At 36.0% G+C, this 18,415-nt stretch overlaps 1 protein-coding gene across 4 annotated transcripts in view; it reads right to left on the bottom strand.

Annotated features, from left to right (window-relative positions):
* The window catches only part of Itgb8 (integrin subunit beta 8), an 84,839-nt gene that overhangs the window by 39,650 nt on the left and 26,774 nt on the right, over positions 1-18,415 (bottom strand). For 3 of the 4 annotated variants that reach the window (XM_010641095.3, XM_010641092.3, XM_033757139.1), the window contains exons 2-3: positions 6,524-6,609; positions 1,250-1,424 (exon numbers count right to left, since the gene is read on the bottom strand). In XM_010641095.3, the coding sequence (XP_010639397.1) occupies positions 1,250-1,355 (106 nt within the window). In that variant the 5' untranslated portion in view covers positions 1,356-1,424; positions 6,524-6,609. The remainder of the gene's footprint in view (positions 1-1,249; positions 1,425-6,523; positions 6,610-18,415) is intronic. The other variant, XM_010641093.3, reaches the window with a different exon arrangement.

Raw genomic sequence — 18,415 nt, 5'->3', positions numbered from 1 at the left:
GGGGGGGGGGGGTTCAGGGAGGAGGAAAGAAAAAAAAAGAATAACAGGAAAATGAAAAAAATCATTAAAGATGGTTGAGCAATAATAGTATAAAAAGCTGTTTGTGTAAAAGATTTGTGTGTAATTATAGGAATATCAAACAATAGATTTTAGTGAACATATTACATTAGAATTGGATGAAGAGTATTAACTCAACTGAACTAATTTATTTTCAATAGAGAGTGGCAATAACTACAATCTCACCAACCTAATTACCTGAATGTTTGTGTACCCTTTTCCAACTGTTGCTCATATGTCCATATGGGGCTGTGTTATTATTTTATATGGTGAAGAGCACAGTTTTAATTGGAAGCTGTGAAGATGCCTAGAGCCAAAAAAGAAGTGGATTTTGTTTTTGTGGTAATCAAAGAGTCTGGAAGAAATAGTTCTGCATTTGGAATGGGATGAAGAATGTGTCAAGATTGGTTATTTTAAAAATTAATGACAAGACAGGACCACCCATAAGGAAATAATGAAAAGCTTAAAGTAATTTCATACCTCTTCCATGGTTTAAATTGAACAATCTAATGCATCTAATTGAGTGATGCGAACCTGTGTACTTTGACTTCTGTTGTTAAGTGTGGTTCGTGCAATGGAGTTCTCTAGTTCTAGAGGAGATGAGTACTTTTTCAGCAGCCTGCAGCAGGTATCAAACTGTGGGATACACAGAATGGAATGGAAAGTACCAGAAAACTATAGAAGGAAAGATATACCCTTACCTCAAGAGCTATCACAAAGCTGTCCAAGATAATTAAGATAATAATGAACTATAGTTTTCTGTTTAACAGTTCACCACAAAGATCCTAATGACTTAGCTTAATTCACATCTCCTACTAATCATTTGATCAGTGCATCTGATAAATATTATAGAGTTCTTACTACATGCTACAACTCTGCTAGGCACTTGAGAGAGTGTGCAATAAAACATGTTGCCTTTTTCCCAGAGCTGCAGCAGTGCAGGGACACAATTAGATCACAGTGTGATCAGAACACTTAACTGTAATATATTGTGGTCAGGTTCACAGAGTGTCTGAGGTTACACTACTAACTCTATGATAAAAACTAGAACTCTGATATTTCTTGATTCTGAGCTCACTGTGATTTCTTTTATAGCAGTGCTGCTTGTTACATGTATTAAATATGAGCAAATTATTATGAGTTGTAATTTCAAATTAAGAATCATAATATATTTATTTGAAAATCACCAAACCTGGACGCAGTTGGATTGACACTTCCCCTGGTGTCACCTGAGTATTAATTTCATCTTCACTTGGTATTATGACATGCACAGATGGGTATTCTATGGACTCCACCATGCAGCCTTTGCTTATTAAATTGGGAACAGTATCACAACGTTCACTCCTTGATCCACCTGAAATGAAATCCTGTTTAAAAGAAGGAAAATCACTGATTTTTTTACTGCATATCATTTCAGTTATAACCAAAGAAATCTTAAGATAGAAAATACTGCCCAGACACCATTTCCAGTGTAGAATAAATTACGCAGCTGTTTAAAATAGCTGCATGTTTTTAATAAGAGTGCTGGCAAATTCATCATGAATAAAACTGAAATTTCTAAATCTCATTTAAAAAGAAGAAATGAATTATTAAAGAGGAGATTTAAATGAAGCACTTTTAATGTTAACTGATCACTGTAAAATTATACCAACTTAATTCTTTCCAAATATTTTACTTTGAAATGATAGATCCAAAAGAAAATTTAGCCAAAATAGACCATTCATTGCTTCCAAATGTGAGCCTCAGTTCTCAAAGGATTCAACTGGTATTATTATATATTGTTATGTTTGGAATATGAAAGCAAGTCTTTAGAAATCATGTGCCTAATTAAATAAATTCATAATAGAAATCTAATTTCTTAGACCATAAAATTGCCAAGCTTCTTATACATACAACAGTCTATAAATAATTCAATAAATCAGAGAAAATGCTTGTGAAGAGATAGAATGATTTGATTAAAGCTCAAATTATCTTGATTTTGCAAGTAATTTTAAAACTTTTACTATCATTCAACATTAAGTAGCTAATAATTATCCAAGAGCCATGCAAGTAACCTGAAATTGATGGAATAAGTTTTAATTTATCCTCACTGAGAAAAAAAAGATATTCTTTTTCCTATAACTATTCTGATTTTCCCCTAAGAATGGAAAATGTATTGAAAATTATTGATATACATTTTTTTGTTTCTTTTTCTTGTTCATACACTATGATGTACTTACTACGTAGTCCAGGCTGGCCTTGAACTTGCAGCCATCCTCCTGCCTCAGCCTCCTGAGTTTTAGGATTACAAGTGTGCACCTCCATGCCTGGCTATGTTTTATTTTCTATCTTGCTGCTCTGAATTATTTGGGAAATATGCTTATTTAGAAGCAGGATGTTTTCTCAGTGCTCCTCATGACAGTGGCTATTTTGATATAGCATTTGCTCATTCCTCCTTTACTTTAGATGACTCATAGAACTGTGTTTCTAATCAGTTACTCATTCAGTTAAAACAGGTTGATCACATACTGCACAGGGCAGGTGTTGAGTATAAAAGCAAAGCAAGTTGAGTCCTTAATTACCAAAGTCAATAGGACATGGGTGAACTTAGTAATTAATCAAGTAAAATAATTATCATGAGAATTAAATTTAGAAAGGGACAGAATGTCAAGAGCTATGTAGATGGTGTCATCAAGTTTATGTGGACATGCATGTTTAATACAAGCTCACTAATTAAAAACAGGGACATTCTGGCACAGGTGAGCATTAGCTAAGATGATGGTATATAAATAATAAGGGATTTTTCCAACAAAGGTGTCAAAAGCTACTATAGTATGAGTCACATCCTTCCAGAGAGACACAAGCTAAATGGAGGACCCAATTCTCCCAAGTGTGGGGAACACTGAGAGTATGTTAGGCTCGGTACATGTTTACTCATTCATGACTCACCTGACTTGCTACAGATAAAGGGCCATATGCATTTTGCAGATGTAAGTGTCCCAAGATTTCAAATCATGGAAAAGAAATGATGTACAAATAACTTTAAATTTTCTCTTCAGCCAGCCAGGGGATCTATTATTTGTGTATACAGAATGGAGAAGAAGGGCAGGGCAGTTAATTTACTGTAACTATGCATCAAGCTATTTCATGTGATCTTTAAATGTCAAATAGTTTTGCTGAAATTGTCAAAATATTCTCAATTATTTTGCAATATCTCAATCAGCATAGCTGTTTTTACCCCATTATAAAAACTAAGTCAAGAAAACATTGCCAGTAGGCCAGTTAGGTTTGGAAACGGAGGAAAAGACCAGGGACATCAAATTTAAAAATGGAATGCTTCTCCTACCCATTGTGGCCTACTTTTCACTTTGTATAAAAGCAAAGCAATTGGAAACAATGCCCTTTAAATTTTGGATGTTTTGTATCATTTTAATTTCTCCTAATCCTCATGTTTTACTTTTTCTACAAGAAAATCGCAGGCAACTTCTGCATCTAAAACCTAGCTGAGAATGAAAAGTCCAGGATGATGATACTGTGGCTGGCTTTGTATCAATTGTTACTTTATCCATTTTAATATAACATTCTGGTGATATACATAAGACAAAGTCTCTCTCTGATTTCTGAGACTTTTTGACTTCTGGCACAGGAGTGGAAGAGCCCTGTCATCTTCCTTTAGGTAGTGAATGTTCTTCTTATAGTTTATGACAGTGGTGGAAAACCTACGGCGTGTGTGCTGCAGCAGGCTGTTTGTATCATTTAACTTTTTAGGTTTGCCATCACTAACTTAGAATAACTATCCTCCCAGGCTCAGCTCTGAACTTCTGTGACACCCCGTGTCAGACATATCAATCAAGAAGAAAGTTCTTCAGAACTTAACATATCTAGCACAGATGTTTACAAGAAACATGGAACACTGCACTAAGTAATATCCGTAAGGTCCTTTCTATCATAATGAGTTTTCTGAGTAGTTTTATGTAGTATAGAAGCAAAGAGAAGATACAGGATACAGAATGGAAGATTAACATGCTACATAAGAATGCAAGCAAACTCAGAACACCCTGTGTAACAATTTTAGTGGCTTTTTTACTTTTGACAAACTGAAAATTATTCATGCCAGGTTTATTTTGTGACTGTTCTCATCATGGAAAAAAACAAAAACAAAAACAAAAAAAACCAAAACAAACGTCCTCCTTCTCCCCTTTTCTTCCAGCCTTGCTAGTTGAGAAATAAGAGACACCAGTTGCATCTGTGCTTCAGTGACAGGTGACCTTCCCAAATTCAACAATACATTGTGCCTGCTTACGATTCAAGTCAGCCTGCAGTGAATGGACAGGTCCTTCTTTGGTGCTGTGGATGATAACGGGAGTCCTGTCCAAACATACTTCTCCTGACTTTGTAATTTTCACCCATGCAATGTTCCTCATTTTCTGAACTACACCAAATCTGTAGAGTTACAACTTCTGGGTTTTAAGCAATGCCTGTATGCCGCATGCTTCTCACATATTGTTTCATACATCTTCACACTAGCACAAGAGAGGTACAACTAGTATTTCTACTTTACAGCTAGGGAAAATTGAGATTCAGAGTGATCAAGTAACATGCCCAAGTTTGCATTTAAAAATTGGTTGACCTATCTTTTGAATCTAGCTCAGGCCCTTTAGAACCTGACTTTTGAATAAATTAGATTACACCACGCTGTGTAGAATACTTAGATGTGTGCACAGCCGAGTGACTTTCTGCATGTGTTTCTTCAGACCCCATCTGAAGGACTGCCAATGCAGGACCTAGGTTTGACTCCTTCCCTTGGACAGTCCTCTTCCTTTCCCGTTGTCTCACTTTCTCTCATCTGATTACTCTTCTTTCTGAAAACTCCAAATCCCTCCTTCTCTGGAGGGGCTGACACCCCAGAGCTGTGACTTTGCTGACTTTTTGTGCCAGTAAGAGTTGTGAGATGGAGCAGGGGACCTTCTGAAATCTGCCGACAAAATGACTGCTATCTGGGCTTCTGAACCATTGTTTAAAAGTCCCTCCAAACTTCCCTCCTGTAAGCATTCTGTAGCCAAGGTCAGTTTGGCTCAGATTTTAGAGCTCGAAGACCCTTCTTTGGTGATACAGTAAGACTTTAAAATAGAGTACTGGCTTAGAGTTGGGAAATACCAAGCCATGAAATATTCTTGATGAAACCTACAATTAAATTCCAAATTTGAGTTTATAGAGATGAGAACAGGGAAGCTCCAAGAATAGATGAATTCTGTCTTGTTCTTGCTTATCGGAAATGATGGGACTAGATCTAGACATTCTAGAATTGGCCTCTGTATGATCTTCATCACCTGTCTGCACTGGCTGTGGTGAATCACTTCTTGGTGTGTGAATGGCATTGGATTTTCTCACTGGTGGAGCCTAGAAGATATCAGAGGAGCTTCTGGCTGTCAGCAAGAAAGCCTGATTTGTGCTTTGTGTGCTTCTGCACTGCCTCTAATCTGACTTGGTTCCGAGAAGGAATCGATGCCTATGCCCAGAGTCTTTGGCTACTTTTCACTTTTCTTTTTCCTTCTGGGGGATGTCTCAGGACAAGCAGTAACAACAAAGGGTGGAAGGACGATGGTGAATATAGTGGTTGTGTTAAATCAGAGGAGGCAAAAATGCGAGATTTATCTCCATGTCAAACAAAAGGTCCTTAAAATCCTATCAGTTCCAATTTCCAGAAGCTACATAAATAACTGTCAAATTGCCTCGGTAGCTTCATTGGAGAAAAAAATCCCGAATTTAGCAGAAAAGTTTTTCATGGAACTTTTTATATACAGGTAGTTCTTATTCAAAAAAAAGAACAAAAGAAAAAAACCTGCAAAAGTAATTTAGAGTCAAGAATGAATTATAATTGTATACTAAGAATTTTGTCATGAGGATTTGTTTCTCTTGGTAGAATACAAAGATACTAATTTTGAACAATAAACATTTTCTAAATTATTTTTCATTCCATATCATTAAAAAGTACACAGTAACTCATGAATAGGGTCACGTGTCAAGAAAAGCATCATATTTTCCATAAGTAACCAACAAATTGATGCATAATGTTAGGCAATGTAGTACATGAATTATCTTCAAGTATTTCAAATAAAAACAAATGAAATGGACCAATAAATTAGCTTACTTTTCCTTAACAAGCAAATACAAGAGAACAATCTAACTTGGGTAAAACCTTATACCTCAAGCTGCAGCACGAATTTCACACCAAAGCTTGCTGAAATATCAAAAGTCACTATTTGTGTTTGCCAATCCCTTCTATTGGATTTCATATTTAGCCAGATATGCTGTCTCCAACTGCGCGAAACTAAATAAAATTTTCCTGATGCTCAGCATTATCTTTTTTTTTTCTTGATGGGCCTTCAAGGCACAAAATATTAGGACAATGAAATACTGCTGGAGACAAAGTCAAGTGTGAGGAAAAGAAAGAAAAAAAAAAACAAAGAAAAAAGCAAAAGCCTACCTCTTGAACACACCATCCGCATTCTGGACCCAGCTCAAGGCACCTGGCACATGATACTGTATTTGCAGAGACGCATCTGTTGTCTTCTGTAACAGAGGACAAATGAACTAATGAACCATTGGGGTTACTGTCATTAGGTAGGGGTAGCGTTTCAACCAAAATGTATTTTAAACGCTAAAACAAGGTGATCTTTTGTTTTAAATACATGATATGAAATACTGCATAATTTCAATAGAGTTTATAATGTTCGTTGCAACTAATCTATCCTGGGATAATTGCTACTTAGTTTTATAAAATTGTGTGGGGGGGTAACAGAAATGCGATTTTAGACAAATTCTGGGATTTGGTTTGAATTCCACTGTAACACAGCATGAGATCGCCCAAAAGTTTTAGTGCATTGAAGTCTTGCTACATTTTATATTCTCTGAACCAAGTACTATTTTTGTTTTAGAGTTTTTTCTGTAAAAGTTATTACAACTTTTACAGATGTCAGTTTTAGCAAGTAAACTTGTTAAACCATGTTGAGTTATAAGGAATGAAGCTTGTGACAAATAATCTCGATGGACATTTTAAAAATCACAGTGGAAACTGTGTTGGTCATGATTATTTTGGTGTGAAGAATACTGGAAAGCGAGATGATGGCATGCTTTAGTATTTTTGAAGTGAAGTATTTAAACTGAATGAATTGTTTCAGTAAACCCAATTTAAGTTCTCAGATTGGATCTCTTTAAGGTCACTAAGAATTTTCTTTTCCATAGATTCCTACACTAGAACATATTTTAAGAGCAAAATTGTTCCAGTAAATTACTTTTACTTATTTCTCTACGTACTATTTAATGTTAAAATCGGGTTCACTGTTCCATTCTACAATGCAGAATGGGTCACATGGCGTTTTACAAGGAGGTTGTGGTGAACAACATTCCTCTCCACAGTTTGTCCCTTAACAGGAGAAGCCCCAAGGACCCTGAAAGTCACATGTCATTCTATCCACCTCACTCACAGGCACACAGTAAATAAGGTGAACATCCTGGATCTAAGGAACTCAAAAATAAAAATGGTGTGACAAGAGCAATCTCATCAAATTACTATTGGAACGTGGAGCAGGGGGCTTCTCTGCTTCAGAAGCAAGGGCCGGGGTGGAGGGAGGGTGGTGTCTTTAAGGCTAAACCAGAGGCAGTGCTCTCTCTGTTATCTGGGTTTGTTTCTCCTACACTGTTTGCTTTAAAACATGCAATAGGCATTAAAGAAATGTATGTATGTGTGTGTGTGTCTGTGTACACAGTCACACAAGGACTTGGCAGTTTTAAGGGAATGCAGAGCATATCCCTATCCTGTTCCAATTAGCTCCTCCCTCTCCCTCTCGTCCTTTTCCTTCTCCCTCTCCCCCACCCGACTCTGAAGAGAGAGAAAGGGAGCTAAAGCAGAGAAGCTAACTGGTGTCACAGTGAGCACCTGTCCCTGCGCCCCACCCCCAAGCCTGGTTAGGATTGAGTTGAAAACATCCTTCCGTAACATCCTTGATGTTTTATTTCTTCTCAGCATCCCCTTGTACCCTTTTTCCTTGGCTTTTTATCGTCTTTTCATATATATTTGCCACAAGTGCTTCACTGATCTTTCCATATCTGGCCTAGAATTCTAAGAACTAAAAATAACTGTTTTGGGCTCCCTTTGCTCCCAGCTTGGCCACTTAAGTATAAAATCTCCTTAGCCGAAAAATGTTCCATCTGGTTTAGCTTGCAGAATGTAAAAATTGCTTAGTCCTAAAATACTCGAAAGAGTGAGTGACGTTTTTAGTTTTGTTCCCAGAAAAAAAAATATAGGTCTAGGAATGAAACATATTGGCAATCTGCCATGCTTTGAGTGCTTTCCCTGAAATCCATTTGCTAAAATGTGGTCTCTAATGCAATAATGTTAAGAGGTGGGGCCTTCAGGAAGTGATTAGGTTTGAGGTCTTTCCTTGTGAATGGGATGGGGGACCGTATTACATATGAGCGTCACATAGTGTTTGGCCCTTTTCTACCTTCTGCTCTCCTGCCCTGTGAAGGCAGAAAGCCCTCAACAGACACTGAATGTGCGTCTTTCTGTTGGATTCCATAGCATGCAGATCTCTAAGAAATTTCTGTAAAGGCTGGTGATTTAGCTCAAAGGTACAGTGTTTGCCTAGCGTACAGGAGGCTCTGGGTTTGGTCCCCAGTCCTGCAAAATAAAATAAAATAAATTTCCATGGTTTATAAGTTATACAATGTCAGTTATTTGGTTATAGCAACATGAAAGAACTAATACACAGCTCTAACTTGACTTTTAGCAGCTGTGAGCCTTGAGCCAAGTGAAACATATAGGGAGGTCTGTTTCAGTTCACACTTAACCAGTTCACCTTTCTCTCAGCAGGTAGAAAGTTCAAACCACAGTCTCATGGAAGGGAAACTGCAGAGTCTTGGTCTCTGATTCTAATGGTTGTTGGACCCACATTCAAGCTCAGTTTGGGATGCTACTTTCATAGTACACAATAAATTAACAAGCAAAATTATTTCTCTGTATTTACTTTTGTTCAAAAAATTCTACTGTTGTCCTCTCTTTTCAAACTGCATGCATCTCAATATAATGACTGAGAAAGATAGAGATTTTGGTCCTGTTAATACTTCCCAGGTTCCAGGGCTGACATTTCTCAGAGTCTAAGAGGGGAAAAATCCAGTAAATGGATCTGGAGGAGGTAGGCTTTGCGGTTCTGCAGAACTGGAGGAAGGTTATAAATTGAACTCCATGTGAACAGTGTCAAACATTATTTCTGGAGTGTGTCATGGTTATACTTCACGTGAGACATCCCAGATGCATTTTGACGTGACATTTTAAGGGTTTTGTTTTTAATTTTAAAACATGCAAGTAAAATACCTAACATGCACATGTTGCATCAATTATAGCAATTCTCGTCACAGAATAGGCAAATTATCACAAGTGCTGTTAGTAAGCAGTGTGCTAAGGATCCCTCCCCCCAGCCTCCTGTGATAGCAGGAATCTCTACATTGTACACACATCAACACAAAACTGTTCTACAGACATTGGCATCAATCATCAGCCTCCATATCTGCCCAGCTCATTTACCTTCCCATCCCTGATGCAAGCCTGTATGTGGGAAGCCTACTTCCAGCAGTGGTTTCCTAGCAGCCCTCAGCACTACCCGGACACCTCATTAGGGTGTGCAACTGAGTAGTTCTTCTTCCCACTCTACAATTGTGGTTGCTGCTTGTTCAACCATTTGTCCAGTCGTGTTTCATTAGATGTTCTGTTCTTCATATCCTAGTGCTGTGTTTTATGATGCATAATTTCAGATTGATCCTAATGAAAATTGTTTTTTTTTTTTCAGCTTTAACTGAGTTTATTGGTACATTTTAGGGATACAGTACAGTTACATTCATTGTTGTGATCTTGTATCTCTACATGACAAGTCTTGATTCTCATTTTTTCCCCTTAACTCTGGTCTTAACACAACTGAAATAGAATGATGTTTTAAAATATATGTCTGCAGATCCTTGTTTTGCACCTCCTTGCTTTAGTGCTTCATGCCTCGTTAGCAGGATGTCACTAAAGTGTGTTGCTTTGACAAATCAGTAAAAGATTTAACAGCCAATAAGTGCATATTATTTTCCTTTCTTTTTTTTTTTTGATGATGATGATGAGGAGGAGGAAGCATTGCTGAGGTTCCTGGGAAGGAGCTTCCAAATTTCCATAGCTTTGGCACTTACTGTCTGTGTGTTCTCAAGCTAGTTCCTTTAGATCTCTAAGTCTTCCTTTGCTCTACTGTAATACAGGGTTAGCTATACTCAGACCCAGTGCTAATATGAGGATGGAGTGAAACCAAGCATGCCAGATACAGTGGTCAGGGCACAGAAGGCATCAATCAGCAACTCGTCATGTTACTGTAAATAACTGCATACCAAATTACCTCTCTCTCTGTATATACAGACATGTATGGATGGATTCCTATATACGTATTTATGCATATATGCATGTGGGGTGCATATGTGTGCATGTGTATTTAGCTCTGAGTGTAGGTAGAAAAGGGAGATGTTATGTGTCTTTAAATTTGTAGTAAATGAGGAAAAAGGAAGAATCGAGATACATTATGTACAGGTGCAGATTCCCTATGATGAATGTGATCATCTAAAATGTACCAATAAAATTAATCTAAAAAAGTTTTGTAGTAAATGTAGTTAGCTTGCTATCCTTAATGTGATAATCCCTTTAGTCATAAAGTTTAAAAAATATAGCTAACATAAAAATATGTACCTATTCAGTAAACAGTTACTGCATTTAGTTTTCAACATGTATCAGTCCAATTTATTATAAATACAATGGTAAATAACAAAAAACATCTAGAACACCTTCATTTTTTTCATATTTTGTGATACAAACATCAACTAAAGCTGAATTAATTTTAAATTATTTCCCAGAATTAAATGTCTCTGATATCTCAGTAACTGCCTGTCATAAAGTATAGTAAGTATCCATCACCAAAGGAACAGAGCAGACACAAATCAGGAAACTACATATTTCTGATGAGCTAGTCTTCATATTACAAATACTGATTATTTATTATTTTTGAGAATAGCTAATCTATAGAAATGAGAGGGAGAAGCGAATGAGAAAAAAAAAGCCCACAAAAAACACAAGTCTCAATATTTAGATTGGGAACTTTCCATAAGTCAAGTGATTAGATCAAGTGAAAACTATGAGAAATACTGCTCTTTTATTTATTCCTGCTGTAAAATTTTTACAGCAGAGTCTCAAAATAATTTGAAGAGTAATGTAGTTATCTGGAGAAAGAAATAAATAAGGGCAGGGGATTTAGCTCAGTGGCTCTGGTGCCTGCCTCGCAAACACAAGGACCTGAGTTTGATCCCCGCTACCAAAAATATAAATAAATAAATAAGACTGATAAAAAATTGTAGTCCCTGATATTCAGAATTAATTATTTCAGGTTCTCTTATTATTCTTAAATGGAATGATTTGTGAGAAGTGCATTTTTCCAGGCAGCATCTCTTTCCTAACTGCTTTTACTATACACATTTAATTAAAATTAAACTTCAGTAATTATATGAAGCTAATTTCTTTAAAAGCACAACACAAACACTGTTATAATGAATACATGCTGTACTTTGATAACAGTCAAACACAGACAAATAGAGCATACCTAAGGGTAAGTTTAGAGTGTAACTTCGGAATTTTCCTTTGTATCATGGTCTTGTAAATGTGATAGATCCCTTCATAATACAGTAACTGATTCCTCACACTATGATTTGATATAAAAATTAAGACAAATAAATACATTGGTGTTCTAATCACATGGCATTACCCAGGTATTGCGAGTCTTGCTTTGAAATTTCCTAAAGGCCTCTTCAAAAATAAAAGGAAAAGGGCAAATGGTTAGATCTGTTTCTCAGAAAGCCAGGCACAGGAAACAAAAGAAAGGTTAGTTTTAATAAGGATTTAGTAATAGGGACTGGGAGAAACAGAGGAAGCACGGATACAGGACAAGGTAGATCTGAGTAGGAAATCTGTAGAGAGCAAAAGAAAATACATTACCAGCTTTTGTGTCTAAGACATTATCTTCAAATAATGGAAACAGAATATGGTACAACTCCTTCCATTTCTTCTTCCTCTAGGTTTATGAGTGGACTTCATATATACCTAATACAAACCCCACTATTTGTTCTCATTTTTCATTTGCTGTTTTTAGGACTCAGAATATAGGAAACAATTTTAATGTTGTAATAGACAAAAAAGCAGATCTAATTAAAATCATTATAATACATATGTGGCAAAATTTTGGAGACTAAAATAATTTTATGCAACAAATGAAGATTTCAGTGGTGCCCATATGTATGCAGTTGAAAATTCAACTTAATGCTTATAGTTTTCTTTTAAGTTATAGAATCAGAAAATACTACTCTATGTTGGTCTCACCTCTTTTTCTTCTATCATATTATTTGTTTAAAACTTGTAGAAAATAAAAATATTCACTATATATCAATGAAAATGAGTGTCTTTATGGGGAAAGTTATTTTATTTATTTCTTAATTAATTTAATTGGTACACTTAATGTATATGATATAATGACAATCATTGTTGGAAGTTTGCACCTTTACAGAATCAATCTTGGTTCCAATTTTATCCACATTCCCCTGCCCTCCCTAACTACAAAGACTTTGTTTCTGTTATTTTTTCATTTTCTCATATTAATTCCATTCCCTTCTTTCCTTTCCCCTACCACTCCCATTTACCCTTCCTCTTTGCCCCTTTTCTTCCTATTTCACATTAACTGTTAGACCTTTTAGTCCTTATTTACATTTTCAGTTTCTCATACTAGAGAAACTATTCAGTATTTATATCTATCTATCTATCTATCTATCTATCTATCTATCTATCTATCTATCTATCTATATTTCTATCACTTGAGTATCATCTCAGTGTGCATCCATTTATCTATAAATGTCTCTAATTCATCATTTTAAAGGCTGAATAGTTATTTCATTTAAAAAAAAAAAACATTTTCTTTATCCAGTCTCCCGTTGGAGAGCAATTGGGCTGCTTCCAAGTTTTAGCTCTTACAAATTGTGCTCCTATGAACATGGGTCCACATATATCACTGTGGTATGATTCTTTTAATTCTTTAGGGAAGATAACCAGCAGCAGAATAGCTGGGTCAAATGGGACTTTCAATGCTAGATCTCTGAGGTATTGCCATACTGATTTCTACAGTGGTTGTACCATTCTACATTCCCACCAGGGTGGAGCAATATTCCCCTTCCCCCACAGCACCACCAGCATTTGTTGTTTCTTGATTTCATCATAGCAGCCATTCTTTCTGGTGTGAGATGGAATCTCAGCATTGTTTTCATTTGCATTTCTCAAATGACCAGTGATGTTGAACATTTTTTCATATGTTTACTTGCTATTTCTACTTCTTTGTCTCAGTAATGTCTGTTCATTTCAGATGCCCATTTTTGGATTGGGTCTTTAAATTTGGGAGGATTAAATTTTTTACATTCTTTATATATTTATATATAGTAGACCTTTGTCTGAGCACAGCTGCTGAAAATATTTTCCCATGTTGTGTGTTGTCTCTTCACACTGATGATCGTTTCTCTTGCTGTGCAGAAGCTTTTTAATAAGACATCCACTTGTTGATTGTGTGTGCTAGTTCATCTGCAACTAAGGTTTTGTTCATATCTTCTCCTACACCAATGTCTTCAAGAATTCTACCTAACCTCCTTCTAGATGGTTTAGTATTTCTGTTTTAATATTTATATCTTTAATCTATTTTGATTTTAATTTAGTGCATGATGAGAGATACAGGTCTAGTTTTAGTCTTTGGCAAATTGAAACCCAGTTTTTCCAGCACCATTTATTAAAGAGGCTATCTTCCCTCCAGTGAGGGTGGTTGGCTCTTTTGTTGAAGATGAGGTGGCTAAGTGTGTTTGGAGTTGTTTCTGCATTCTAATCTGTTCCACTGGTCCTCACGTCTGTTTCTTTGCCAGTACCGTACTGTTTTTATCACAGTAGCTTTATAGTATAATTTGAAGTTCTCTTATTACCTTCTCTTTATTGCCTAAAATTGCTTTTGCTATTCTAGGTCTCTTATTGTTCCAAATGAATTTTTGGATTGTTTTCTCAAGGTCTGTGAAGTATGCTGCTGGGATTTCAACTGGAATAGCATTGAATCTATATAGCACTTTTGGAAGTATGCACATTTTCACCTTGTTGATTCTTCCTACCCAGGAGCAAGGGATGTCTTTCCATATCCTGATATCCTCTTCAATCTCTTTTTTTCAGAGTGTTGTAGATATCAGAGTAGAGGTCTTTGACTTATTTTGTTAGGTTGACTCCTAAATATTCCAATTTTTGGATGCTATTGTGAAAAGAATTGTTTGCCCTATTTCTTTCTCAGTGAGTCTGCTTTTCACATACAAAAAAGGTATTGATTTTTGTGTGTTAACCTTGTATTCAGCTAATATACTGAATTTGGTTATTAAGTTTAGAATTCTTTTGGTGGAGTTCTTCAGGTCTTCTATATAGAGTATCCTGTCATCTGCAAATAATGACAATTTGCTTCATTTTCTATATTTATTCTTTTATTTATTTCTCTTATCTAATTGCTGTGGCTAATGTTTCCAAAACTATATTGAGCAGGAGTACTGATAGTGGATATCCATGTCTTGTCCCTGATTTTAGCATGAAGGATTTCAGTTTTTTACCATTTAGTATGATATTGGCTGTTGGTTTTGCATAGATGGCTTTTATCAGATTGAGTTAGAGACCTTCTATTCCAGTTTTCTGCAGGGTTTTTTTTTTTTTTAATCATGAATGCATGTTGGATTTTGTTGAATGCTTTTTTGCATCCAATGAGATGATCATATGGTTTTTATCCTTGGCTCTATTAATATAGTGTATTACATTTGTTGATTTGCATATGTTGAATCATCCCTGCATCCCTCAGATGAATCCTACTTGGTCAGGATGTATGATCTACTTTATGTTCTGCATTTTTTTTGCCAGTATCTTATTAAGGATTTTATGCATCTATGTTCATTAGTGAGATTGGCCTATAGTTCTCTTTATTGGTTGGGTCTTTCTCTGGTTTGGGGATCAAGGTGATGCTTGCTTCCAGGAATGAATTTGGGAGTATTGCTTCCCTTTCAATTTCATTGAAGTGTTTAAACAGTAGTGGCTGTCGTTCCTCTCTAAATGTCTTGTAGAATTCAGCAGTGAAGCCATCAGGCCTTGGCCTTTTCTTAGTTGGCAAGTTTTTAATTACATTTTAATATCATAAATTGATATTGGGTCTTTTAGAATTTTTAGGTTATCTTTGTTCAACTTTGATAATGCATACCATTCTAAGAATCTGCCCATTTCTTCTGTATTTTCCATTATTGGTGTAAAGGTTCTCAAAGTTGGTATTGATGATCTTCTGGATTTTTGCTGGGTCCATTGTAATTTCATCCTTTTCATTCCTACTTGCCTGAATTTGTACCTTTTCTTTCCTTTTTTTGATAAGGTTGGCTAAGGGTTTGTCAATTTTGTTTATTCTTTTGAAGAACCAACTCTTAGCTTCATTAGTTTTTTTTGTATTGTTCTTTTAGTCTCCATTGCATTGATTTCTGCTCTCATCTTTATAATTTTCTCCCTTGTTTGAGCTTTGCGTTTGTTCTGATTTTCTTTTTTTAGAAGCTTGAGGTTCAGCATCAGGTTGTTTAATTGCACTTGCTCTGTTTTTCTAATATGCATTAGTGCTATGAATTTCCCTTATAAGAGTGCTTTCATTGTGTCCCAGAGATACTGATATGTTGTATTGTCATTGTCATTTAATTGTAGGGAGTGTCTTATTTCTTCTTTAATATTCTCTCTTACCCATTGGTTATTCAGAAGTGTGTTGTTCAATTTCCATTTGTTTGTGACATTCTTGTGGTTTCTTTTGCTATTGATTTCCAGTTTCATTGCACTATGGTCTCATAATATACAGGGGATCACTTCGGTTCCTTTGCACTTACTTAGACATGTTCTATGAGCAAGTATTTGGTCTATTTTGGGAAACGACCCTTGTACATCTGAAAAGAATGTGTGTTATGATTCTGTGGGGTGGAACACTCTATAAACATCTGTTAAGTTCATTTTTACAAGAGTTTGATTGAGTCATAGTATTTCATTGTTTATTTTGGTCTAGTTGATCTATCTATTGGTGCTAGTGGGGTATTGAGGTCCCCCATTACTATTTTGTTAGTGCTTATTTGATTTTTCATGTCCATTAGTATTTGTGTTATATTGTTGGGCACACTAGTATTTGTGCATGTATATATATATATGATTGTCATCTCTTCTTCTTAATCAGTGTTAGTTATAAATCCACTTGATCTGCAAAGAGGATAGCTAGTTGCTTTTGTTCATGTTCCTGTCACATAGAGTAATTGTTATCCACCCTTTCACTTTCAGTCTTTGAGTTTCTTTTTGAATTAAGTGTGTTTCCTGTATGCAGAATATTGTTGGATCTTGCTTCTTGACACATTCTGCCAATTTTCCTTTTGATCAGTGAATTGAGACTATTAAAATTGGTGGTTATAACTGATATGTATTGGCTTATCCTTGTCAAGACTTTTGCTTTTTGTTGAATTCAACCCCTTTGTATTTAACTTCTTGTCAGGCCTGATGGATTCATTCTGCTGGGCTTCCTGAGGCTGTGATCCTCATTGTCATTTCCTAGGATATTGTTTAAAATTTTTTGGTATTCATGAAGTTCCTAATGTGCTCTTTGTACTAAAAGTATCTTGTTCCTCTGTCAATTTTGAAAGATGGTTTTGCAGGGTACATCAATCTAGATTGGAGGCTGTTTTCCTTTAGGGCTTGAAATGTATCACTCCAAGGTCTTCTTGCTGCAAGCTTTTGTGTTGGAAATTCTTCTGTGATTCTGATAGGTTTTCCTTTGTATGTGATTTGTTTCTTTTCTCTGACTACTTGTAGAATTTTTTTTCTTCTGTTGGGTTTCTGGAATCTTAACTATTATATGCCTATGTGTAGATTACTTTTATTATTGCTAGTTGGAGTCCTATATGCCTCAATTATCTGTATGCAAAAATGTTTTCCTCTACTTGGGAAATTTCCTGCCATTACTTCTGTGAACAGTTTTTTTTTAATGTCATTTTCCCTCTCTCCTGTTTCTTTGTTGACTCTGATCAGTCTTATATTATTCTTCTTTGCCTCATCTAGCAGCTGTTGGATTGCTTTGTCATGGTTCCTCATTATTTTTAAGAAATTTTTCTTTTCCTGGTCAGTAATTGTAATCCTATCTTCTATATCTCAAATTCTATCTTCACGTTGGCTCATTCTGCTGTGTAAACTTTCAGTGGATTCTTTAATCTTCTGGGAATCTGTTTTATGGATTCTATTTGTTTCCTATGTTCGGATTCCATCATGTTCCTCAGGCCCTCTTTCTTTTTATCTGTGTTTGCTCTAGATTCATTAATCATGTCTTGCATGATGGGCACAATCTCTACTCTTATCTGAGAAATTATTTTTGATGTCATTTTTTTTGGATCCTCTTTTGTTCCAAATTGAGAGAGTCCAGGTGATTGAGTATCATCAGACTGTTCCATCTTGTTTCCTTTTGGTGTTGCCTTAGGTGATCTGGAAGTCTGTTTTTGGGACTTGTTTCTGTGTCTTCTCATTTCTCATTTCAACAGATGCAGCCTGTTGTGCCTTTATGGAGACAACTTCTTGCTCAGTGTTCTTCAATTCTCAGCAAGCCACCAAGAAGTCTTTTCTCTGCTGCTCACTAGTACACCTATTCCTGGGTTCTAAGTATCGATGCTATAGGACAGGCCTCTGAAGCTTGTGTGCCTCTGTGGCTTTTTCCTTGGTGGGCCTTGGCTGGGAAGGTTTGCCCCAGCTTCTGGCACTGGGGAAGATCCCTGGCTGGGATCTGCCTGCAGCCACACTGGTCTGCATCACACTGCTCTGGTGAAAGTTATTTTAAATAATTTTGCCTCTTCTTTTCCCTTGAAAAACATGTTACCGTATGTAGATAATAAAAAAAAAAATCTGAGTTCTTTATTTTTCTTGCCTGCTGTTACTTGTTTGAGTGACTATGTGGAAGTTTGGAGCCATATTTGGAGAGAAAAAAAGTAATATGACAATGTTCAATTCTTACGTGGTAGTTCAAGAGGAAGCCAAAGGAATGGGACATTATAAGAAAAAAATTATCTTAGTTTCCCAGAAGACTCTAACATTGAAATTGTAATGATAACAAAAGTTACTGATAGCAAAAGTGAGATAAGAAGGTCAGGAGAGGAGAAGGCACTGAGCAAATATATTGGTACCACTGTGTTTTAAGCACAAAAGACACCA

This window comes from Fukomys damarensis, unplaced genomic scaffold (genome assembly GCF_012274545.1).
Source record: "Fukomys damarensis isolate Sample0158 unplaced genomic scaffold, DMR_v1.0_HiC HiC_scaffold_4, whole genome shotgun sequence".
NCBI lineage: Eukaryota > Metazoa > Chordata > Mammalia > Rodentia > Bathyergidae > Fukomys > Fukomys damarensis.
This window is presented reverse-complemented; position numbering and strand designations above follow the sequence as displayed.